General features: G+C 41.4%; 1 protein-coding gene across 4 annotated transcripts in view; it reads right to left on the bottom strand.

Annotated features, from left to right (window-relative positions):
• LOC122787538 (multidrug and toxin extrusion protein 1-like) overlaps positions 1 to 26595 on the bottom strand; it is a 677270-nt gene that overhangs the window by 305407 nt on the left and 345268 nt on the right. For all 4 annotated transcript variants that reach the window (XM_044054307.1, XM_044054306.1, XM_044054309.1 and 1 more), the window contains exons 8-11: positions 24322 to 24419; positions 10810 to 10923; positions 10666 to 10733; positions 9494 to 9602 (exon numbers count right to left, since the gene is read on the bottom strand). In XM_044054307.1, the coding sequence (XP_043910242.1) occupies positions 9494 to 9602; positions 10666 to 10733; positions 10810 to 10923; positions 24322 to 24419 (389 nt within the window). The remainder of the gene's footprint in view (positions 1 to 9493; positions 9603 to 10665; positions 10734 to 10809; positions 10924 to 24321; positions 24420 to 26595) is intronic.

The following is a 26595-nucleotide window of genomic DNA, read 5'->3' on the forward strand; positions in this document are numbered from 1 at the left end:
GCAGTTCCAGTTGAGTGTCAGTTAAAGTAAGCTGGTTCGAATTACCAGCAACTGGAGATTTCTGTTGTTTCAGTAAGAGCAGCAGTTCCTCCACTCCTTTCTCCACCAAGTGTGCACCGATTTATGCTAACCTGGTTTTGGCTCAATGGGAGCAAAAATGGGTGTTTCATTCAAATTTTTTTCAACAAGACTATAATATGGCTTAGATTTTTGGATGATATACTCATCTTTTGGAAAGGTACACAAAAAGAGTTAGAAGAATTTGTAGAGTATTTAAACTCAACAACAACATTCCTAAAGTTCACTTATTAGATAGATTCACTATATAGAAAAGAAACATACTCAAACTCATTTCTTCACTATAACAGTTGTCATCCTATGCATCAAAAGAAAAGCATAGTAAAAGGGCAAATGGTGAGGATATCGGGACTGACGAGTAATGATGGTGATTTTAAGAATGAGATGTGTACCTTAATAGGTATGTTTAAGGTAGGGGATACCCAATTAAACTGTTGATTAGAACCAGGAATTATATTCAACAGAAAAGAAAGGAGAGGTTTATACCCATTTTATCTACTGCACTTAGAAGTTCTTTTGAAACAAAGAAATTTACATCAGTTGACAATATATTGGTACTTCCGTACAACAATGAAGCTTTGGAAATTAAAACCATTGTTAACAATACATGGGATTTGGTTTTTAGCTCAGATCTTAAAAATATTTTGGGGTCTACACCTACAATTACTTTCACTAGGGGTGCTAATCTTAAAATCTTATTAGAAAAACATAAAAGTAAAAAAGGTTTGGTTTCTAAAATGTCCAAATGTAACATGTAAAACTTGTAAATATGTTTCCATATGTTGCAACAGATAGTTACTATCGCACAATTCAGTGCCCTGGTAACTGTAACTGTAATACTAGGATGGTGGTATATATGTCTACGTACATGTCCTGCTCAGCCTTTTATGTGGGTAAAACCACTAGAAAACTTAAGGAAAGGATTTTAGAGTATGCTAGGGACATTAAAAACAAAAAGAAAGAAAGTGCACTTTTTATACAGTCTGAAAAGTGTGTTACTTTTAATAAGTTTCTGTTTTTTATTATTGATAGAGTGACTGACTATTGGCTAAGCTTCTGGTGTCATTCTAAAGGGATCCAGTATCTGTCTGCCTGGGATGACATGATCGACAAACCACAATGCTTTGCCAGAGATGGCCTGCAACTGTCGCCCTTGGGATTCCAGATACTGGCTAAGGCTTTTGCCACCCCTATAGTGCTTTTTTTAGGCAAGATTCAAAAGACAAATTCACCACCATAACAGGTACAAGCAAGCAAAATCTGAGGATAATGCTACTTAATGCTAGAAGTCTAAACCTCAAAATGCACTCACTCAAAACACTCCTTAAAATGGAGAATATCGACATCTGTGCAGTGACAGAGACCTGGTTCAAGGCTCCAGAGAGCACCCCTGCATTACCAGGCTATAATTCATACCACACCATTCGGCCACCTAACCTGGACCAAAGCACTAAAGGCGGAAGCGTGTCCATATTCATTAAGGATATCAACACCTCCAGGCTAGATGCTCAGCATAATGCAGCCGAGATTATCCAAGTGCAACTAATTCTGGGCAAGACCGCACTCCTCATTTCTTGATACACTGGAAAATATTAGGGTACAACCTAACACCCTAATAATGGACAATTTCAACTACCCCACCATTAACTGGGAAAACTACTCATGTACCAACTCTTGCACTCAACGTTTTCTGGAATTCATAAATTCCAGCTCCTTGGATCAACTTATCCACACCCCCACCAGGGGCAGCAATATCCTAGACCTGGTCATTACCGACATGGGCAGCCGGTGTTCCACACCAGAGGTCAATTCCTCGTTGGTCAGATCCGACCACAAGCAAATCACCCCAGACATCCACATCTCACCCCTACCCCCCATTAGGGAAACTACCATAAAAAATTTCTCCAAAGCCAACTTCACGCTTAAGACAGAAGTAGCAGATGTCACGACACCCATGCTGACGGACAACAGAGGTATGACTGCTGAATCCTATACAATTACATTTTATAAGCACTTACACAAGTGCATGGATCGTGCAATCCCTAACAGAACCAAGATGCTATCCTCCAAAAAAGGAAGCCAATCTGGTGGTCCCCTGCCATAAACAAACTCTACAACAGAAGAAAGAAACTGTTGCAAAAAAGAGTAAACTCCCATGATTGGAGGAATTCCATGGTCAGCCTCAGTAAGAAGCTGAGATCCCTCATAAAATCCTCCAAAGCTAGTTAAGAAAACACCACTGATTCTAAAGACAACCACAAAGCATTCTACAGCTATGTCACAAATCTCAATGGAAACACTCAGATCTTCTCTGAGTTACAGCACAATGGCACTAAATATACAGAACCAACTGATATTGCCAACATCCTGGCAGATAGGTTCAGTGCTAACTTTACCCCTCTCTCATCCCCTAAAGGGCCCATCTCTATACCAGAAGAATGCAAAGTTCCTGTAATCACGGCTGTACAGGTAAAAAACACACTCTCCAAAGCCAAGAACACAGTATCCATGGGACCTGACAACATCCCAGGCTGCATTCTACATGAACTACAGAACGAACTGGTACCCCACCTAAGTACCATGTTCAATCATAGCCTCACCTCAGGCTTTGTGCCCACTGAATGGCGCACAGCAACAGTTATCCCACTCCACAAAGGGGCAGCCACCACAGACCCCAAGAACTACCACCCCATTAGCCTGACGAGCCTGGTCTGCAAGGCTATGGAACATATCATCATGGAACTTATAAACAATGACATTGGTAATCTCCAAACTCTGGACCCTACCCAGTTCAGGTTTGTAAAAGACAGATCATGTCTCCTAAACCTGATAGACTTCTTTGAAACGGTCACCAAAGACGTAGATGAGGGTAAGGTGGTTCACACAGCCTATCTAGATCTCGCCAAGGCTTTTGACACCATCCTCCACTCTGGAATTATAGATAAACTCACTAAACTAGGTATAAATCCCTATGTCACAAGATGGGTTGCCAACTGGCTCACAGACAGAACCCACACTGTGAATGTAGCAGGCTCTAAATCCAACTACACACCAGTGACAAGTGGAGTACCACAGGGTTCAGTCCTAGGTCCTCTCCTGTTTGGTATCTACTTCTCTGAAGTACAGGCTAACACAGAAGGTCTTTGGCTAACAAATTTCACAGATGACTGCAAACTAGGAGCCATAATCAAAACTTCTAACGATGTGGACATCCTACAAAAGGGCCTCACTGAGACAGATGCCTGGTGTCAAAGCCATGGCCTCAAGCTCAATGCCAAAAAGTGCACTGCTATCCCTTTTGGCAAAAACTCTGTACCCATGAACTACCACATAGACGGTAGTCTACTTAACACCAAAAGTGTGATAAGAGACCTTGGAACACAGGTGGACAGTAGTCTCTCCTTTGATAATCACATCGCCACAGTAGTCAGAAAGTCCTATGTGGCACACCTCATCACAAAAGGTTTCTCATCCAGGAAAAAAGAGGTCATTGTTCCCCTCTACTCATCACTCATTAGACCCATTATAGAGTACAATGCCCCTTTTGGTATGTACCTCACAAGACATCTACAACAACTGGAAAGGCCACAGAAATACCTCACAAAGAGGATTACTGGCCTCAAACAGATGCCCTACGCAGACCATCTCAAAAAACTCCAGCTTTACTCTGTCGCATATCACCTACTCAGAGGCGATCTCAGCCTAACATACAAAGCTATGTCAAACCCAGAGCTGTTGGACATGTTCCACTTAAAGAAATCCCAATCCCTCTGAGCCACAAGCTCTAGGGACCTAAAACTTGTCACCACAATAAACAGAACATGCTGGAGGGATAGATTCCTGTCCCAGAGACTTCCCATACTCTGGAACAAACTACCTGTCTATATCAAACAAAGCTCCTCATTAGCACTCTTCAAGAAAAATCTCAATGATTGGATGGGAGATAGGAAATTCACCCCGGGGATCATTTCTGTGGCTCTGCTTGACAGGGGCACAGGAAAATAATTTTCTTGGGTGGCAAAAGCCAGGGTAATAGCCTAGTACCTACCAATGAACCTATGAACCTATGCTAGAGATGGGGATTTGAAGTTGTACTTGGAGAAACTTGAACTGGAATGGCAATATAGAACAAATGCCACAGTGTATCCGGGCATCAATGAGAATATTTCTATAAACTCAGTGTTAAAAATAAGAGCTAGGCAGATTTAAATTCATTACATAAATTATCAGTATTTATTTATTATTTTTTTAAAGCAGAAGATTATTTCTAATGCATTTTCAATAAACAAACACAACAGAAATGTTTTTTTAAACATTTTATCATTATCTTAAGTTATTTGATGTATGATGTGATCATGTGATGTTTTTACTGTATTTAACAAGACATCTGATATAGTATGATATTCTGAAGAAGCCCTGAGGTTGCAGGGTGAAAGCGCTCAGTATATTAGTTTAATTTAATAAAGTCCTTCTGGTTTTAGTGTGGCTGTACCTGTGTTGGTGGCGTTTTTTTATTTTTTTGTATTAATTGTTGTTTTTATCACTCTTTAGTTTTGTGTTGGCTTGTTGGGAGAACTCATTCACAAGTTTTTGAATGGTATCAATAAAATGAGAGTTAAAGACTTGGGCAATATCTTGTGGGTCTTTGTCAGGAGATGATGTGGGGTTATGCTGGGTTCCTGGCTTGAGAAGTGAAGAGACAGATTTCCAAAATATGTTGGAGTTGTTCCCTTGAATAGAAAGTTGAGTCAAGAAATATCTTATTTTGTCTTAGATAACCTGTTTTTTGGCACTGTTATGAAGTTGATTAAATATGAGTTTGTTTTGTGGAGTTTTATTTTTCCGCCATTCTGCCCAAGTTTTATTCCTAGAGGTGAGTAATTGTTTACTTTGTTTTGTTAACCAAGAGGCATGATTACATTTGATCCTTTTAGTACGCAAGGGGGCAAGACTGTTAAGAGTGTTAAGAAAGACTTTATTAAAGTAACATCATCTAATGATAGTATCTTGATTGGGTACCAGTTGTGAGCTTTTAGAGTATCTATAAAAGTTTGTTGGTTAAAATGGGTAAGGTTCCTGGATGTTCTAAGAGAATGTACTTTAGCTATATGTGTTTGGTTTCTATGGGTAAAGGCAGGTAAATGGTCACTAAAAGCATTAGGGAGTGTTCCAGATTTGGTCTATTTTTGGGGGTGGGAGACAAAAATCCAATCTAAGATTGACTGATTCAGCTTGTTTATTTACTATGTGTGTTGGCTGTGTAATTAGTTGAGCAAAGTTATACAGGTTAATGCTATCTGAGGGGAGAGGTTGAGATGATAGTTAGCCAATTAATGTTAGTATCACCAGGGATGATAGTTTGTTTGATATAGTATGAGACATCCAGGAAAGAAGCTCTTCCAGAGCAGGTATGTTTTGACTGGGGTGATGTAAAGTACAGCAATACATAGTTGTTTTATGCTATTTAGATGTAGATTAGCCATTTCCATATTAGAAAAGGTAGGAATGGGTTTGGAGTATGGTGTAACAGTTAAGGTGTCGCTGTATATTAATGCAATTCCACCTCCTTTTTTGTGGAGCTGATCTTGTCTAAGAATACTTAATCCTAGTGGGATTATTTCTGTGTCAGATATATGTGGTTTTAGTCATGTTTCCTTAAATGCTACAATGTTTGGGGAGTAGTGACTATGCCAGGTTTGGAATTCTGTTATTTTGTTGCAGATGCTTCTTGCATTAATAGTTGTTAAATAATGATTTTTGGTACTAGAAGGGCGATTGTTGGCAAATTAGGTCATTGGTCCAGGGTTGGGGTGAATGTCACCACACTGGTGGAGGACCTGGTAGGAGTTAAATAGGGAGGAGAGATGTTGGATTTATTTATCTGTGTAACAAGGTTTTATTAGTTCTTATTTTATTTTATTTTATTATGGAGCATGTTTATATTTGGGTTCCTCCACATGTGGGTTATTTTTGAATTTGCCATTGTATTTATTTCCGAGGGAGACAGATGCATCTATGTAGCTATTTGCATATGCATAAAACTTGGCAATAAAGGATTTCACATTAGTAACAGGGTTATCAAGATGGAAGGGGATTTTGAATTTATCCAGGCCACCATTCAGTTTTAGTAGATTAGTCTTTGCGTGATCTCTGAGTAGCAAAGTATTAAAAGATGCTTCAGTCTTTAATATATGGGAAATGTGAATGACTTGTAGCCTGATTTGACCAGGGAGGAAGTTACAATTGGGAGGTAGAAAAACTGCCCGATATTGGTAAAGACTAAATTCAGGACTTTATCACCCCTGGCGGGGTTGCGGACTAATGGTTCCACAGAATTCATATTGATGAAGTCCAGAAATCTTTGGTCATACATGTATGAGGACGTACAAGTCTTCCAATTTATGGACAATTAGTTGAATTCTCCTAGGAGAACGCTGTTTGGCTTAATACATAGGGACTCCATAATAGGTAGGTAGGAGGCATGGGCTGATGGGAATATAGAGGGGGGCCTAAAGTTAGGTATGACGTGATAAGGTGTTTTGTTAATACTAAGTTGAATATAGAGGAGTTCCAGGTCATTATCTTTTCTAGCTAGTCTGGAGATTAAGTGTTTTTTTAAGAATATGGAGAAACTATCGCCTTTAGTGCTTTTGTATAAGGTTTGTAGGCCTAAACGTGAGATAGACATTGAAACCCTGCACTGACAGAGTATCTTCAATATGCATATATCTATGTTTTCCAGGGTAAGGAGTGCTTTTAAGGAGTGAAGTCTATTGTTGAGCAACAATCCCTTAACATTAAACAGATTCTGTTTACTTATGTTAGAAGCTTTAGAAGACTGACATTACCTAAAAAAGCACTATGTGGATGGAGAAGGAGTTAGCTAAAATACAAATGCCGTGTGGGAAAGGTGCATACTATCCTTGGCAAAGTGATTGGGACTGTTTACCATCTCTTACCAGGCTGTTTGTTATATATATATATATATATATATATATATATATATATATATATATATGTATATGTGTGTGTATGTGTGTGTGTATATATATATATATATATATATATATATATATATATATATATATATATATATATATTATATAATATATATATATATATATATATATATATGCACACACACACACATATATATATATATATATATATATATATATATATATATATATATATATATATATATATATATATATATATATATATATATTATTCCCTTTGAATGACACCAATAGCTAACTGAATTGTCAAAACTGATAATCTTTTGTTCATATTGCAGGATAATTCTTGCTGATTGTAGAATGTTGCTCAAGGTTAAGTTCATACCAGCCTCACAAATGTATTCCAAGAGCTCCATCATGTCTCTCTTCATGTAGTCTAGGGAGGTACATCTGAAGTCATTTACACCCACATGTACTATGGCTGTGTCATATGTGTACTTGCAGTGCAAGGATTTGAGTGCTTGCATGAGGCGGTGAATTCTGAAACCTGATAGGCAACTGACTGTGACCCTTTCTTTGTGGAACCTAGTGAATGGTGCATTGGTGTCTCACTATGGAGTCATCTGTGACTAAGATATTTGATTGCATGCATATAGTGCTTTTTGGGCATGAACAGAAGTAAGGAAGAGTCACAATGACTCTGGGATTGGAATGGACAAAACCACACAGCAGAAGGAGGACTAGGATTCAGAGAATAAGAACTGTTATTGATGAGTTGACCAGCCAGCAGTGTTTTTTGTTATGTGTGATAACGGTTGCGTATGTCCATGGTGAACTACAGTTGATGTGGGAGGGGGCGTAATAGGTATTGGATGTTTTTCAGTGTTAACCTAATTCATAAAGTGGTAAATTGGGGATGAATAATTTAGGTAGAAAGAAAAGACTTTCTGTTTTGTCCTTAGATGAAAAATGGGCACTTGTTATCCAGTCTACTTATTTGTTTCTGAAGGATCTATGCCTGGCCTTACTGTTCTTACTCGTTATTTTTGACTTTACCAATGGCCTTCCAGGGATGAGAGACTGCTAATGTTCTGGCTCTCTTCAGGCTACGTGACTCATTGCTGACATTCAGAACTCCTTGCATACCAAACTTTAGCAGAATCTGGGAATGATATATAGTAAAATATTATTTATTACTAGCACAAAGAGACACATTATGGTATCTGCAGTCCAAAGAGTATTTCAGGTATAGGAAGTACTCTGCTGAATGCACAGGACAGATATTCAAGTTCACCTGAGATAAGAGGTAAAGCACCTTTACATTTGTTAATCACTATGTCATATGCACACCATATTAAACTACTTAGAAAGTCTGGACTAAACTTTAATCAGCTTGTAAAATATGCAGGCTTCTTATCCCTGAAGTTAGGATTGTCAGAGGTATCAGGAAGATCCACCTAAAACTGAGTTTACTCTATACCTCTTTTTACTGGGGTTTGAAGGAAACATTAAGAAACACCATACTACTCTGTATAGAATGTTTAGGTTTATCTCGCTTTTACTGAAGATCACTGTAGCACCTTAATTAGGATACCCTTTATAGAAGCTACATATTTAACTCATTTGCCAATAAACTTTTGTTTAATGATTGTTCTCCAACACCAGATGCCACACTCAATATCCTAAATTTTTAGTTCTGTTAAGATCCCAAGAAGAGGTGCCATATAGTCTGTCAGACCTACTTATCACCTACATTCACTCACAAGTGAATTTTCTTGTAACTTAGACCAAGTGTTTGGTATCAACTTTCCTCTACTTCCTCTACCCCAAAACTATACATGAATATTCTAAATTCATAGCTAAGGTGGCAAAGTTTTATAATAACCAAAATGCAGTTGTAACCCAGTTCAAGCTCTCACCTACTTTTTTCTTCCTACAGCTGCTGTTGTATCTGCTAAGAGTGACTCTGGGTTGTTGCCCCCAACTTTACACCTTCTGCCCTTTTCTCTCCTATTGTTCTTGTTTCTCAATGCAGGTTTTCTTACTCATTCAAGGCCCTCCCCATTCTTACAGCTTTATTTTCTTGAGACTAGACTAATGCATGTTCATGTAACATAAATTGTCTTTATAAACTTTAGTATATCAGTTTTTGAAAGTTTATTTCCTATTTCTGTTTACATTTCCTTATTTTATTTTTCCCATTAACTGCTTTGTGAAATTCCACTACATGTTCTGTATAGTAATATGTAGCACATATACTTAATCATGTACCTGGATTACTCAAAGTGTTATTATCGTTTATATATGTGCATTTCACTGTCTGTTTTTATTACCTAATGGAGTTATACCATAAATTGCTCCACCTGTTGGCCTGATCGCAGCTGAAAACAAAAGCAGAAAGTAATCTACAGACAATCTCATCTATCCAGTTAGTGAACAGCAGTAATTAAACTTACATGCACACAGCAGTGCAGTGATACAGTATCTCTTGGCCTCTTCTGGCTTTTGCGCTCCCAAAGCATGACCCACTTTGACAGTACCAGCAACACTAAATCCAAGAGGCACCTGAAACATACAAATCCAAATGTTAAGTCTGTCCTGAAAGCAGTAAGTTATTTTCAGATAGTGTTAGCAATGTCTACTCTAAATACCTGGAAACTACTTCTCATAAGATACAACCTTGTCTGTTTAGGTCTTACTATAAAAAAATTATTGAGTTCCAATATACTTTTTAACTAGCTCATTCCTACTTATATATGAACACTTTAACATAAATATGCATTATAACCCTTGTAAGAAGATATGTCTAGGTGTTTCCTTTCTGCCTTCATGGTAGAAATCAATTGTTAAGGATGTGCTACAATTAAAATATCACCTCAATGATAGATTTGAGATCCACAATTTTATTTTACATATTGTAAAGCTAAACAAATTACTTACCTTTCCAGTGATTGTAGGCTAGATTGAAAATGAACACGTCCAGGAGGTCTGAATCAGTCACCAAAACAAAATAAAAAGAAGAGGTTCTATAGTTCTCTAGGAAAGTATCCATGTTAAGACTGCTCCATAGATTCCTTTTTTGGTGTGTTGCGTGCACTATAGACCACTTTGAAACTGTGTTGGGGGGGGGGGGGCTTGGAAATTGCTAGCCATCTGGAGTGCTTTTCTTCTTAAAAGTAAAATCAAGAAAAAGAAACAATCACTAAGCCTCACCACTTCACCACCACCACCACCACAAGTCATGAAACTATTTTGAACTGCACAGTTAATTTGTTCAGCTTTGTGCTAGGGAAAAATGTTATCTTCTCATCTTTTCTCTTGTGAATTACTGCATTTCTCACCATGGGGTCTCTAGTGTGCAAAAGGATGGAGTGATGGTGGAAGTGCTTCCATCTTTCTTTCTGACAGTGACAGAGAGCTTATTGTAGTATTTACTGACCATAACATCACTGGGAAAATGTACCATCAACAGTGTTACTGCCCCATTCTTTACACAAAGTTAGCTGCAAAATTGACCTGATGGGTCTGTCTGCAAACTAACCTTGCTGACATAGCACTGTGTTATGAAATCAGTTAGAGCTCAGTGTCATGGCTCTATAAAATAAATCATAATGGGCCACATACTTACCATATATGCTATTGTGGCATAGAGGTAAATGATGGACTGTGCTCCCAGGTGTGATATACTGACAATACCTACCAAAAAAAAAAAAGTAAGTAAAGACATCTTTGAAATGAAAACAACATAAATTTCTGTTTTGTTTCAACAAACCTGCCAGAAAGCTTCCTATCTCGTAGGTCCACCATTCAATGCAAATCATTAGCATGCTGGGAATGGCCAGCTTCATGAAGGGTCCCCATTCCTGCAGACAATCTGTTGTCCATCCTGTGTCAAAATGTAACACACATTTGGTAAAATGGAGATCAAGTTCCATTAAAAAGTATTATTTACAAAAGTACACTTTAAAATAAACTGTACAATCACTGGGCTGCGAGATATGTTTTACACATAATGACAACTCTAGGTAACTCCTCAAGAGATGACAGAAGCATGAACAGGTGGAGAACAGACAAAGCTTCACATACACTCCCACACACACTTTCATTGAAAGACTACATGCAAAAAGTGCTGTGAAAGCAATCAAGTAAGCAATAATGCCTGACAGAGTGTGTGTCAATGTGTAATTACTGCCCTCCCAGGGGTGTTATGAGGCCTGACACCTCAGGCATTATTGTGCTTAGAAAATGGGCTGTCTGTAATATTGTTGTCATTTCCTTAATTATTTATATATGTATATATATATATATATATATATATATATATATATATATATATATATATGTAGATATATATATATATATATTTTAAGTATATTTTTGATATAAAATAGTTCCTCCTCCTAATGTTTCAAACTTGCTGTAATATATGTTAACGGTTTTAGAGGAAACATTTTACATCCAAAATATAACATTAAAAAATAACCAGGTTATTTACTTTATTTTTTGGTCCCTTACTCCTAAATTGTTTGGTTGGCAGTCACTGGAGATTGAAATTACTAAATAATGACATGCATTTGAGGTTCAGACTTTTTTTTCTTAAGAAAATTCATGCTAACTTAAATCCTTTACTTTAGCAGCTCTGTAATTTTGTAAGAGCAATAGTTAAACTTTTATTTTAGAGCCTTTGTTCCCCCTTTATTTTAGGCTTTGTCCAGATTTATTCAGCTAAAAGATGCAGAGGTTTGTAAACCTCTTTACTGCTGCTGCTGCCAGTAGACATCTCAGGCACTTTCACACACACACACACACACACACACACACACACACACACACACACACACACACACACACACACACACACACACACACACACATCTCTGCTTCAGAAACAAAATGCATGCTAACGAAAACCCTGTTATTCTAGCAACTTTCTAAGAGCAATATTTAAAATCCATCCCTAGTTTCAGCCCTTTGTTTCCCCGTTTATTTTTAGCTCTTTCCAAATTTCTTGTGCCTAGAGGTATGTTCGAGAGGTACACAAAGATGTTATGTGATGCTGCCAGAGATCACCCAATTGCTCTCACTCCTCACTTTCTCTCACTGTCTCTCACACACACACACACACACACACACACACACACACACACACACACACACACACACACACACACACACACACACACACACTCTCTCTCTCTTCTGCTTTCATGCATGCATTCCCTCACACATGCATACAGCAACATAAACACATATACACATGATCATCTCTCTCTCTCTCTCTCTCTCTCTCTTACTTTCATACATGCATACACTCTGTGTGTCTCTCTCTCTCTCTGTCTCTCACACACACACACACACACACACACACACACACACACACGCTTTTTATTTTACACTCGCTAAACAGCAAAATTCTGCTTAGTAAGCATAAAATAATGGTGGCTGTTCTCAGTCCGAGCTCCATGGTGGCTTGATATGCTGCCGTGAAGCTATGGACTCGTTTTTCAACAGGCATTACTACCCTGCTGGAGAACATTCATTCTCCAATCAGAGTACTGGTGTACAGTAAGCCCATTCTCTAATCCATGTTAATGTGTGTTTGACAAAACTATTACAGTGCGCCCTTAAGGTAGAACTCTCACGGCATTTTCTAACACAATATGAAGAACTGTAATGACAGTTGTTTATTCCCATGACTTTGCTCAATACTAACAATTTCAGTTATAACCTAAGAAAATGTGTTTCCAGCATATCTTTGATATATGCTGTCAGTTCTTGATTGATATAGTTCCTTCCAAATTTTCTTATGTTAACTAACTCTTTGGATCACTGCTATTTGTTAAGATGGCATTATTTTTTAATTATAATTATAAATGCAAGTTGTTTCAGGTTGGAGTTGAAAATGATCCTTGAACTAGTTTACATATTAAAATAAATACATAAGCAGACAGATAATTACTATTAAAGCACTCCTAATATGACAAGAAGCTTAAACTATGACTTAAATTGTCTATTCATATTAAATAGTGAATGTTGAAACTTTAATACAGCTCTCAGTTATTTGAGAAAGTTTTGATTGAGTTTCCTTTTAGTAATTCATTAACAGTAAGATATGTACTCACCATAACGTTAGATGTATGTAGTTCATCTCGCCTCACATTCTTCACCTGTGGGTTCTGAGCCGAATGTCGGCTCTGACTCGGCCTATTTACTAGCACAAAAGTCTTTGATTGGCTGGGCTAAGATGGTATCCCACAATACATTGCCCCACATTCCCAGATCTAGTTTGCTGCCAACAGAAATATAGTATCCATCGCCCAAACACACACACACACACACACACACACCCATAACAAAAAGGTCCAACAAATTATCCAAAGGGACTCTGTAATATCAGAAATACAAGGTGATCCTCCAAATCCTCCAGGAGTGGAGGACGGTGGGGGGGTAATGAAGAATGTGAGGCGAGATGGACTACGTACATCTAATGTTATGGTGAGTACATAACTTACTGATGTTATGTAGTCCTATCTCACCTACATTCTTCACCTGTGGGACAGCGTCCCTAGCACCTACATCCTGGGTGGCTCAATGGAAAATACTCCTGAGCACTGTGGAGCCAAAAGATGATCTGCCCCTGGACACCACATCCAATTTGTAATGGGAAACCATCCAATTTGTAATGGGAAACAAACGTGTGAGGAGAAGCCCATGTTGCAGCCGCACAAATATCATCCATCGATAACCTAGCCTGAAAGGCTGTGGAAGTGGAAACTGCTCTGGTAGAGCGTGCTCTGACTGGGAAGGGCAGGCTCTTTCCCCCTGCCTGATAAATACATGAGATGCAACCAGCTATCCACCTAGAGATGGTGACCTTGGATACCGCAGACCCCAAGCGATTCTCTGAAAACGAAACGAAGAGCTGGTCTGACTTCCGCCAATCTTCAGTCCTGTGTAGATAAAAGCGTAGTTGCCTATGAACATCCAACAGATGAAACTGGTACTCTGCCTTACTGGAGAAGTTGGGGAAGAAGACCGACAGTTCAATAGACTGATTAATATTAGATAAGGAAGCCACTTTGGGAAGAAAGGATGGATTTGGTCTGAGAGAGACACTATCTTTATGGAATATCAAATATGGGGGCTTGATTGATAGGGCCTGGAGTTCTGAGACTCGTCTAGCCGATGTGATAGCTATCAAAAAGGCAGATTTCCATGTAAGAAATTTTAAATTGCAGGAAGCCGCAGGCTCGAAGGGTGGGAGGGCGAGAGCCTGCAGAACAAAATTGAGGTCCCAGGGCATAACAGGTTGAGATACAGGGGGACGAAGGAGAAAAGAGCCTTTTAGGAATACTTTACACAGCTTGTGTGCCAGTAAGCTAGGTTCATAAGCCACATGAAAATTTGAAATAGCCGCCAGCTGAACTTTGATGGTGGCTGAGGCAGACCCTTGGTAGAATAAGTGAGACAGAAATTCTAAAACAGAATCAATGGGGGCTGTGTAGGGGTCAATACCTTTGGAATGGGCCCATACTGAAAACCTTTTCCACTTGCTAGAGTAGATCTTCCTAGTGGACGGTTTATGAGAGGACGAAAGAATATGGACCACGTCTGGAGAAAAATCATGACACCTGACTATGGATGGAAGTGGAGTAGCCAGGCGGTCAGCCGGAGGGTCTCCAGGGAGGAGTGGAGCTGTCCCGACATATGTGTCAGCAAGTCTGGACGAGGGTCCAGAGTCCAAGGAGCATCCTCCATGTAAGGTTGAAGGAAGGGGAACCATACTTGTCGAGGCCCGTGTGGCGCGATCAGAATCAATCTGCTTCCCAAGGACAGTGCTTTCTGAATCACCCTCGAGATAAGGGGAAATGGAGGGAAAGTATACAGAAGACCCGAGGGCCAATTGTGCGCAAGAGCATCCCTTGGAGATTCCCCCGTTGGGGGGATCAGCGAGAAGTAGCTGCTGCATTTCGTATTGAGGGGACTGGCAAACAGATCGCAGCAAGGCTGACCCCATTTGCTGAATATGCTGTTTGCCACCCGGCAGTTCAGGGACCACTCGTAAGGCATGAGGATCGCTCTGCTTAGCCTGTCTGCAATCACATTGGTTTTCCCTGGGATGTGCGTTGCCACCAAGGCCCGTTGGGAAGCTATCACCCAATTCCACACTCTCATGGCTTGCTGAGATACCACACTACTGACATGTTTTCTGAGTGTATCGCAATAGTCCCTAGAGGGAGGACATCCTGAAGTGCCTGCAACACTAGGAGCACTGCCCTCATCTCCAGGACATTTATGTGCAAGTCTATCTCATGCTCCTGCCACGTGCCTTAGACCATCCTGCCGAGATAATGACCCCCCCACCCTATCTGGGAGGCGTCCGTGGTCACTGTGGCTACCGGGTTGGGTGGAACAAAGGGTTTCCCTACAACTAAGTTGTTGGTGCATAGCCACCAACTGAGGTCCTGCTTGCATTTGCCTGTGATTAAGATAGGATGGGATAGAGGCAGTCTTTAGAAGGACCACTGGGTGAATAGGAGCCATTGTAGGATCCTCATATGTAACCTCGCTAACGGGACCATCATTATAGTGGACGCCATTGTCCCCAGTAACTGAAGAACTAGTCTTGCCCTCACACGTGTCAGAGGCACCATCGTACGAACCTGTCATTGCAACCCTGTGATCCTCTCCATAGGTAGGAATGCTCTCAACTGAATAGTGTCCAGCTCTGCTCCTATAAACGAGACATGCTGTGAGGGTAGCAAGGCAGATTTTTTCCAGTTTATTGTAATGCCTAACCGGTGACAAAGATCGATGTTAGTATCTCTGTTTTGAAGAAGTAGATGCTTGGTGGGGGCAGATAGGAGCCAGTCTTCCAGGTAAGGAAACACCTGGAATCCTTGACGTCTCAAATGAGCTGTCACCACTGCCATGCACTTGGTGAACACCCTGGGGGCTGTGGTGAGACCAAAGGGTAGGGCTCGAAACTGGAAATGCCTGGCTCCCAGCCGGAAGTGTAGATGACATCTGGATGCTCTGTCCATTTTGATGTGGTAGTAAGCATCCTTCAGGTCGATGGAGCACATCCATACTTCTTTTCCCAACAATGGGAGTATCGATTGTAGCATGACCATCTGGAATTTGGACTTGTGTACGTAATGATTGAGTTGGCTGAGATCCAAAATGGGTCTCAGGTCCCCCGTTCTTTTCGGCACCAAAAATAATCTTGAGTAAGTCCCTAATCCGATCTGGTCTGGGGGAACTGGTTGGATGACTCCTTTTTCTAGCAGCTGAGAAACCTCTGATGCTGCTTGATCCCTTTGACTGGGTGGAACATCTGGGATCCATTGGACGGGAGGGGGTGCGGAATAGAATGGGATGGTATAACCTCCGGCGATTATCCCTAATACCCATCGGTCCTGGGTGATGTTGACCCAGGCTTCCGGATACCGGGAAATTCGACCCCCGACTGGCTCCGGAGAAGGACAGTCGGGCACACCCTCAGGAATGAGAGTATGGGGAACCACGAAAGGAATCGCGGTCCCCAGAATTGCAGGGGCCCCTCTGCTCTGGGGCGACATCTCCCTGAATACGACCCCCCTCTCCTGCCTCAGGAGGGGGTCTCACCCTGTGTGGCAGGAAAAGGCCTTTGTGATTTCTTGAACCACATCTTTTCCCCACGCTGAGCCTTGGGATAAGGTCTCGATGGGAGGGAAAAACGGACTCCTACGACAGACAAGGTCTTTCCCTCTTGCTCGCACCTGGTGAGGGTGTCTTTCACTTTGGTCCTGAACAAGGAGGAACCATCAAAGGGGGCATCAGTGAAGGAAGACTTAAAGGCCTCCGCAAAGTGACACAGGCATAGCCAGGCTTGCCTCCTGAGGGCCACCCCTGAGCTAGCCACCCTACTAGCTCCCTCGGCCGCGTACGAAATCAGTCGCATGGATGAGTTAGCGATGGAGTTGAGGGTAGAGAGCTGAGCATTGATAGTCTGAGCCACCGCCTCAGGCACGTTACCCGTTAGAGTATCTCTTAACTCCTTAAGGAGATCTCTCTGGAGCCGCGTGAAATGAGACAAATAATTCAGCGACCGCAGGGTAAGGGTCACTGAAGACAGGGTATGCTTCCTGTACCGATCCATAGTCCTAGACTCCTTGTTAGGAGGATGGACTGAAGAGGAAGACTCAGCAACTTCCTTCTGTGTGGCAGCCGCCACCAGCATAGCATCTACCGGGACTCCCTTTGTTAAATATTCTTTCCCTTGGGGAGCAGACAAAAATTTGTTGGAGCATCGAGGAACAGGCTCCACGGAGTCAGGAGTCTCCCACACCCTCTGACAAATAAGGTCCAGGAGCTCGTCGAAGGGTGGAGACACCCAGGAGGCGGAGGGCTGAGCGCCAAAGGCCTTAAGGAATACTGACTCCTCCTCGGAGGGGGTTTTGGAGGGCCAGTCTCCTCTTTGTTTCAAGATCTCCAGGCTATCGGAGAATGAAATGTCCTCAGAGGAAGACTTAGGGGACCCCTCCGATTCCTCAAGGTCAGTATCGGAAGTGAGGGACTCGTCCTGGGAGTCTACGTGCTTCCTCTTGCACAATTTCTTTCTGGGGGGTTCCTCAGGCACAGGCTCTGAGGGCTCCTCAGAAAGAAGGGGACCGTTCGTGGGGGTATCCTTAGGACCTGGCGCTCTGCTATCCAAGGATAGGTGGGTGTCAGAAGCTCTCGCCGGTGTTGTGGGGGATGGAAGACCCGACAGACCCGAGAGAAGTAGCTGACCTAGCCAGCATGCTCCACATAGCCTCGAAGGCGGGGCCTCCCGAATCTGAGGACCGACCGCCTTCCAAGGCCATGACCATGACCGGTGTCTCCGCAGCTGAGGCACCGAGAGGGAGGCTTGGAACTGAAGGGTGTTCCGAGGCATCCCCCTTCGGGCCCGACGGAGGAAACCTGGGTCTCGAACCCTGTGGAAGGGACCGACAGGTTCGGAGCCAATGCGGGCACCGATAAACCCCACTGGAGGATTGGAGCCAACGCACGAATGTCCCTTGGAGCGGAGCTTACTGGCTCCGATGACAAGGATGTGCTCGGAGGAGGAATAGCAGGAACAACTAACAAAGCTGGCTCCGGAGCCGACTGGGTCAGAGCCGAGAAAAGTTTGGCCAACACCGGTGACTGTAGAAGCCTCTGCACCACCCTATCTACATCCAAATCGGAAAGCCTGGAGGATTTGGAGGAGATGGATGAAGACCTGGACCTCCTATCTGGAGAATCCTGCCTCAAGCTTGGCGACCGGCTTCGAATTGGTTCCAAAACTATCGGAGCGGACGCAGACTCAGTCGACACAGCTACCTCCTGTGGCCCCGATGCCGGTGGAGCTGAGGAAGCAGACTCGACAATGGTAATTTTACAAGGTGGCTCCGAAGTAATAGATGGAGCCGAAGACCTTTTCTTCGATTTGGAGGATTTAGACTTCGACTGGGAGCTGGGAGCCGAACCTAAATCCTCCTCAAAGGACAGTTTTAGCAGTCCCTTTAGGATCAATTTGTTTTTCCTCTCTTGGAGCACCCAAGGGCTAAAGGCGTGGCAGAAACTGCACGACTCCTGAAGGTGGATGGCTCCAAAACAGTAAACACAGACCGAATGTCCATCTGTGATGGACATTTTATAGGCACACTTTGTACACTTTTTAAAGCCCGAGGGCTTATGCTCTTTTTGTTCCTTAGACATGCCAAGCCAACAATTGTAGCAGCCGATACTGACAAAAGGCAGGAAACCGCTAACACAGAAACGGAAGAACAAGTATAACCAACAACCAAGCACAGGGGAGAACCTCTAAATAAAATGGTTCTCAACTTAAATTAAGTAAAACGCACCTAAGACAGCCAGACAAACACCACAAGGAGGACTAGGTCCTCTAACTCAAACGGGCCTAACCCGAAGGAATAAAGGGATACCACACACAAAAACACTCACAACCTACAAAAAATAACGCAGCAACAACACTATGAACAACTCTATTTGTATAAGAACAACTAGCCAAAAATTTTCACAAGAAAGAGTTTTTAGCAATACTTAGCCACAGCCAAGTCGAGACCACGTCCGAGCTCTACAAGCGGCAAATGAGATCTGGGAATGTGGGGCAATGTATTGTGGGATACCATCTTAGCCCAGCCAATCAAAGACTTTCGAGCTAGTAAATAGGCCGAGTCGGAGCTGACATTCGGCTCCGAACCCACATGTGAAGAATGTAGGCGAGATAGGACTACATAACATCTGTTGATTTATTGCATGTTATTTGCATGAATTCAGGATTTTTCAACAAAACAGTTCTTCTGTTGCTACTGCCCTCATGTGACAGAACTCTGCCCACTGCATTAAGAATTACTACCTTCAAAAACAAATTATTTTATCAGAAATAAAGATTAGGACTACTACAGTTTAAGTTAGGGAGTAAACCATAGTGAAGTGCAGAAAAATTAAAATTTAATTTTGCATCGTAAAGTTGTTCTCATTACTCATATGTCTGAATAAATTATGCTGACAAATATTTAATCCAATTTTCCAAATTGCTTGTTCTAGTGAGACTCATTGTCTGGATAAAATATGATATTGAAATGAGACAGAGAGAAAATTTAGAGAACACAGTCAACTAGTATATTTTGGGAAGATAAAACAGCATGTTTTGGGGAGGTGTAAGGACAATAGTAGAACATGCAAACTCCACAGGTAACAGAAATCATAACTAAACTCCTTGCAATAAATCTTACAGAAGGCAGCTTTCTGTACTGCCCATTGCAGTTAGAACTGTATCAAAACTGCTGTGATGAGATATTTTAGCATTCATACCTTGTTAAATAGAACAGCAAATTCTTATCATACATTCAGTTCACAGTAAGCTTAGTTTTTTTTAACATTGTTAATAGAAGAAAACTACTTCAAAGATACAAGTCTGAACATTACCCCAAGAACTGAGACAGCTTTCCTTAGTTTTCTGACAAACTTAGTTCATTTTATCCATCTAGCCATTCATTTAATTTTATTTTTTCACTTAGTTTCTTTTGCTAAACATGAAAGGCCCACCTATTTTCGGGGGAGGGGGGGTAGAAAAATGTTACATTACAGAAATCATGTAACATCACAACACAATACAGTTGTTGTTGTTTGTCTTTTCGGCTTTTCCTGGTTAGGGGGTTGCCACAGCGGAACTCCGGTCCACTAATGATTGGCAGTAGATTTTTATGGTGCCGAGTTTCCAGCCCGACGCCCAACCTTCAGCGAAGGCACGCCCATTCACGCATGTCTTTCGGAGGCCACTCGACTGCGGGGAGGACATGCAGACTCACACAGAAGGCACTCCTGCCAAGAATCGAACAGAACCTTTTGCTGTGAGGCAACAATGCTACCACTGATACAGTATCAAACAAAAAAAGACATGAAGGCAACAATGGAAGGCAAATATGTTAAACAGCTAATGTTAAAACTATAATACAGCTCTCAGTTACTTGAGAAAGTTTTCTGCTTGAGCTATTATTTTTTTTGCTAACAGTGAATGGAAGATGTTGACACAGCAGTTAACTTTTTTCTGTACTGATCAGGGCTGGTCGTAATTATGCTGAATATAAGTGCTAAAACATCACTTCCTTACATTCATGCAATCATTCTTCAGAGATAAAGTGATATTTATGTAATTTTGTGTCATAGATATATTATTTTTCAGCCATGCCTAGACCCTTCCCTATGTATCTAAGACAGGCTGTGTGAAACCTGCAGCAGTTTTTAGTAAAGATTCAATAAACATGTGATATGTGGAACAGCTGTACTATGCTGTTACATGTATTTTTTTTCAGAAAATGTGAAAGTTGTGTGAATGTGGCTGTTTCTTCCAGTACATTTTGCAACACAGTGAATGTGAAAAATATAGAATGTGTAGTTGTTTTTTAACAAAATGCAGCTTGCCTTGGCAACTAAAATTGCTGCTTGTACACATTTGCAGAGTTTTGTTTTTTACTTATTAAAGTTATGTTACCTTATTTCTATTTCATTATAGACGGGCAAACGTTTTAAAATCAAAGCCAAACAGGAAATACAAAACACAAGATAGCTTTAAAATTAATGAGCAGCTGTTAGCAGCAGCAATAATTTGTATTCTGATAAATATACAGATGATCCCCTTGGACTGAGACATCTTGTTAGAGAATTGTTGCCTGTGAGTTTCCTACAACTGCTGAAGGTTCTTAAAAGTCAGAAGCAAATATATGTACTGAACCTTTTAGTTAGTGCTTAAAAATGGGACCACAATAGCTGTAGTCAGCATACTTCTTTATACCATTTGTCTTTCTAAATCTTGATTTGCATTTCTGTGTGTGAGCATTTATTTGCATTATATTTAAATTTACAAAGAGCATTGCATAATTTTATTTATTTTAAGCTCAGAAACTTTTTGCTGTATTTAAGTTCAGAAACTTGCTGGTGATATGGACGAAGGAACATCAGTACATACAGCTTACCTTGACTTGGCCAAGGCCTTTGACACCATCCCCCATTCAGGCATCATTGAAAAGCTAACACAACTTGGCGTAAATCCCTGTCTTATCAGCTGGGTGGCCAACTGGCTCACTGTCAAGACCCTCAAGGTCATAATAGGCACCTCCACCTCTGATAGAAAACCTGTCACTAGTGGAGTCCCCCAGGAATCTGTCCTGGGACCCCTACTGTTTGGCATCTACGTCTCGGAGGTCCAGGCAAAGACAAAAGGCCTGGGGCTGACCAAGTTTGCAGATTACTGTAAGTTGGGTGCTGTCATTGATCCCCAAGTGATGTTAAAATACTGCAAGAGGGTCTCACAGCAACTAATGACCAGTGCTAAAGTCATAGCCTCAAGCTAAATGCAAAAAAATGTATCATCATACCATATGGCAAAAACACGACCCTTACTGATTACCACATCAACGGCAACCCCTAAACACACAACCTGTGGTGAGAGACCTGGGTACTCAGGTTGATAACAATCTCACATTTCACCATCATGTAGTGGCAGTGGTCAGAAAAGCCTTTTACTTGGTTCATCTCAAATGTAAAGGGATTGCATCAAGAAAAAAGGAGGTTATTGCCTCTCTGTACTATTCCCCTATTAGACCAATAATTGAGTATAACACCCTGTTTGGTAAGTACCTCTCCAAACATCTGCAGTAAATGGAGAGGCCACAGAAATACCTCACACACAGAATCCATGGCCTCCAACATCTGTCCTATGCGGACAGGCTCAAATCACTATAACTCTACTCGGTATCGTACAGGTTGCGCAGAGGTGATCTGTGTCTTGCCTACAATGCAATCTCGGACCCTGCCCTACTAGAGATGCTCCATATCCATAAATCTAACTCTTCATGCATTACCTGCTCAAAAGGCCTGAATTTAATATGCGACATTAACAAAACCTGCTGGAGAGACAGTTTTGTCTCCCAGAGACTGACCCATCTCTGGAACAGACTTCCCATAAATGTCAAACAGAATACCTTAATGACCCTCTTCAAGTGCAACCTTGATGAGTGGATAGGAAACCACAAATCTGTCCCAGGAGTTCCACCTGTGTCCCTCACTGACAGGGGGAAAAGGTGTTGATTGAGGTTTCTTTTTGGGGATAAACTCTTGGCTAGGCTTGTAAGGGCCTCAGGACCATTAGCCTAATAACCTCCTATGATGCTATGATCCTGTGAAAGGTAATCACTCAACCTAGTGAACTAAGTGTTGGCTTCCCCTTCTGAAGATTGACTATTTTGATCATGGCTACCAAATGAGTATGATACAGTTAACTTATTATAGTGAAGAGTAATTGTGTTCTTGGTAAAAGAAAGGAAAAGGGGCACTGGCACTAGAAATGTATCATTATAACTTTCTAGAAAACTGTGTGTGTGTGTGTGTGTGTGTGTGTGTGTGTGTGCGCGCGCGCGCACGCATATACCTAAAATTATCTTGGCCAAAATCCAGTTACAGTTGGTGAGATAGCAATGAAAGATACTGGACTGAGGGCAAGATGGGTGAAATCCTTGGAAGTCAGTGATTATAATTTTACTCTGCAGCTGTTCAGTGTGAAGCTCATTATGGTGTGGTGGGTGTTGGTCATAACCTGAGACAGAAATTTATATCTTTCACATTATTTAAGACCAGGTGCACCAAACATATTAACAGGCAGTAGTAGTGCATATTAAGAGACTGCAGTCCCCATCCATCATAGTATCTGCAATTTTCTGTGTGTCTAACACATCAAACTGTTTACAATGATGGAAGCCTACAAATGTTAAAACAGAAATGTAGCAGTCTCACAACAGCAATCAGGACTGAATTAAAAAAAAGTGTCATGTGCTACTTATCAAATGAAATGGATGCAGACTGTCACTCTAGAGTATCAAATGTGTCAATTAACGTCAAAATATCCCTGGTATGGCATAGACCACTTATAAGTGCTCTGACGATTTTTTTTGGGAGGAGTTGCAAGATTTAGGGTACTGTTACTTTGTTAAAATATGTCAAAAATTGAAGAAATTGAGAGTAGCATGTGTAGCTTACTAAAGTCAAGTGCAAGTGTGCCATAAATTAGGCTATTGTGATAGCTGGCCTGTTGTTGCTTGCTAGAAGTTTGAAGGAAATCCAGACATGTCTGGAAGCCCTTGTGCTGCGAAGAATGAATAAAACAAGTAGGTACTAAGAAAATTGTACAAGGTCTTTAATTCTGCAAGTCCTCTAACAATATCATGGGACAAATTCACATGAACATGCACATATTTCTTAATATATCATTGTACATAATATTGTGGAGATATCAGGGTTAAGGATCTCATCAGTGGTATACAAAGCATATCCAAGAAGTAGATTGCAACCACTCCACTCTATCTACCAATGTGGTCACTAAAAGCTTTATATGTGCACCTGCTTTAGTATTTCACTTGGCCAGTGGATAAAGAAGCATAAGGCAGGCTTCAGAGTTCCATGCCAGGCCAGTGGCTGGCACTGGGTCCACTCTCCCATAAGTAATTAGCAACAATGTCCTAAAGAAGACTAATGGAAAAATGCTTTAGGGGAGGCCACACTCAAGTGCAATAGTGCTCTTTAAAACTGAGTTCACAGATGCTGAAGAAATGGCAGGCAAATATGGAAGTGGGCTTTTACTCAGAGGCTCTTCCATCTCAAATTATACAGCACGAAAATATCCTTATTTAGGCAAGAAATACTGCAAAGTTAATCCTGGCAGTTGTCTCTAATTGTGGCCACGAAGCAGGACATACATTACCTCCCCAGGTTGCTGTATGTAACTTCTTCCACCAGATGAATAGAAGCAGCAGACTGGCTTGTAAGAACTGTGAGATGGTGTTGGCTGCAGCAGACCCCCTGGAAATAGAATAAACAGTAAATGTAAACAGCTTCTACATGTGAAGTCCCTACATTGGGTCTATATTATATTGTCAAAATGGCATTACAGCGAATGCTGTTTCGATGACTTATAAAAAGTGAAATCCGAAAACAGCGAAACCCCAGGTCACCGATTTTTTTCCTAGGGAAAAAAATCATTAGACCAACAAGACACAACAGACTAGTTAAAACATTTCAAAATGGGGGGCTTCGCTGCCCACACCCCCAATGATGGGGGGATATGCCCCCCACTCACCCCCTAACTAAATATACCAACTCTGAGATTGCACTACAGTGGGGTAAAGGGCAATGTCATGGCTCAGGCCAAGCAATTTTTTCCCTAGGAAAGAAATCACTGACCTGAGCTTTTGCTGTTTTCAGATTTCACTCTATGTGTGTCGTTGAAAAGGCATTTGCTGTAATGTCGTTTCGACAATCTAATATAGACTCCCTACATCAGCTGCAGTAGGCTAAAGCAGACATGATACTATCTTATCAAGGCAAGAAACCAGTTTAATAGCAGAAGGATAGCTTTCAAAAACAGGAAGGTCAAGTGAAAGGGTTAATAATTCCACACCCCACCACCACCCCCAACTAAGGAAACCACAGTAAAAAACTTTTCTAAAGCAAACTTCACCTTACTTAAGACAGAGGCTGTAAGTTTCACAGCCCCCACGCTAAAGGATAACGCTGCCCAAGATGCAGAAACCTTTACAAATGCACCTACAAGGATGCATGGATCATGCCATCCCTAGCAAAACCAAGACTCACTCCTCTAAGAGAAGGAAACCAGTCTGGTGGACCCCTGCCATAAACAGGCTATACAATAGAAGGAGGAAACTAGTTCAGAAACAAAACAAATCCCAAGAAGGAAAGACATCCCTGATCAGTATCAGTAAGAAACTAAGGTCCCTCATAAAATCATCCAAGGCTAACTTCGAAAGAAAAAATAGCCAAGGATTCAAAAGATAACCACAAAGCCTTCTTTAGCTATGTTAAGAATCTAAGTGGCAACTCGCAGATATACACTGAACTAGTGCAAAATAGCACAAAATATACTGAACCTACTGATATTGCCAACATCCTGGCAGATAGATTTAGTGCAAACTTCACCCCCCTCTCACCCCCAAAAGAGCCCACAACAATACTGGAAAAGTGTAGTGTCCTGGAAATCACAGATGCACAGGTAAAAATATCCCTTTCAAAAGCCAAAAACACAGCGTCAATGGGGCCAGATGGTGTCCCAGGCTGCGTCTTGCATGAACTACACAACGAACTAACCCCCCACCTAAACACGCTGTTCAACCTCAGCTTCTCCACAGGCTACGTGCCGATAGAATGGTGCACAGCAATGGTTATTCCACTCTACAAAGGAGGGGCCACAACTGACCCTGGTAACTATCGCCCCATAAGCCTGACTAGCCTGGTCTGCAAGGCTATGGGGCGCATCTTCATGGAACTCATTAACAAAGACATTGGGAACCTCCAAACACTTGACCCAACCCAGTTCAGCTTTGTTAAGGGCAGATCATGCCTACTAAACCTGGTTGACTTCTTTGAGACAGTCACCAAGGCCATAGACGAGCGAAAGATTGTTCACACAGCCTACCTTGACCTTGCCAAGGCTTTTAACACCATTCCCCACTCAGGTATTACAGAAAAATTCACTAGCCTGAACATAAACCCCTATGTCATGAGATGGGTTGCCAACTGGCTTACAGACAGAACTCACACAGTAAGAATAGCGGGCTTCAGGTCCGACTCTAAACCAGTCACAAGTGGTGTCCTGCAAGGCCCGGTCCTGGGACCCCTACTGTTCGGCATATACTTCTCAGAAGAACAGGCAAACACAGGAGGACTATGGCTAACCAAGTTCGCCGATGACTGCAAACTGGGAGCCATAATTGATTCTCTGGTTGACACAGACATCCTCCAAAAGGGCCTTACCGAGACAGACACCTGGTGTCAAAGTCATGGCCTCAAGCTAAATGCCAAAAAATGCATAGTCATCCCATTTGGGAAAAACAAAACACCCACGAATTACCACATAATACAGAAGAGGTAATAAGAGATCTGGGGACCCAGGTAGATAGTAATCTCTCCTTTGACAATCATATTGCCAAAGTAGTTAGGAAATCCTTCTATGTGGCCCATC

The sequence above is a fragment of the Protopterus annectens genome, chromosome 13.part0 (assembly GCF_019279795.1).
Source record: "Protopterus annectens isolate FY-2018-M chromosome 13.part0, PAN1.0, whole genome shotgun sequence".
Lineage (NCBI taxonomy): Eukaryota > Metazoa > Chordata > Ceratodontiformes > Protopteridae > Protopterus > Protopterus annectens.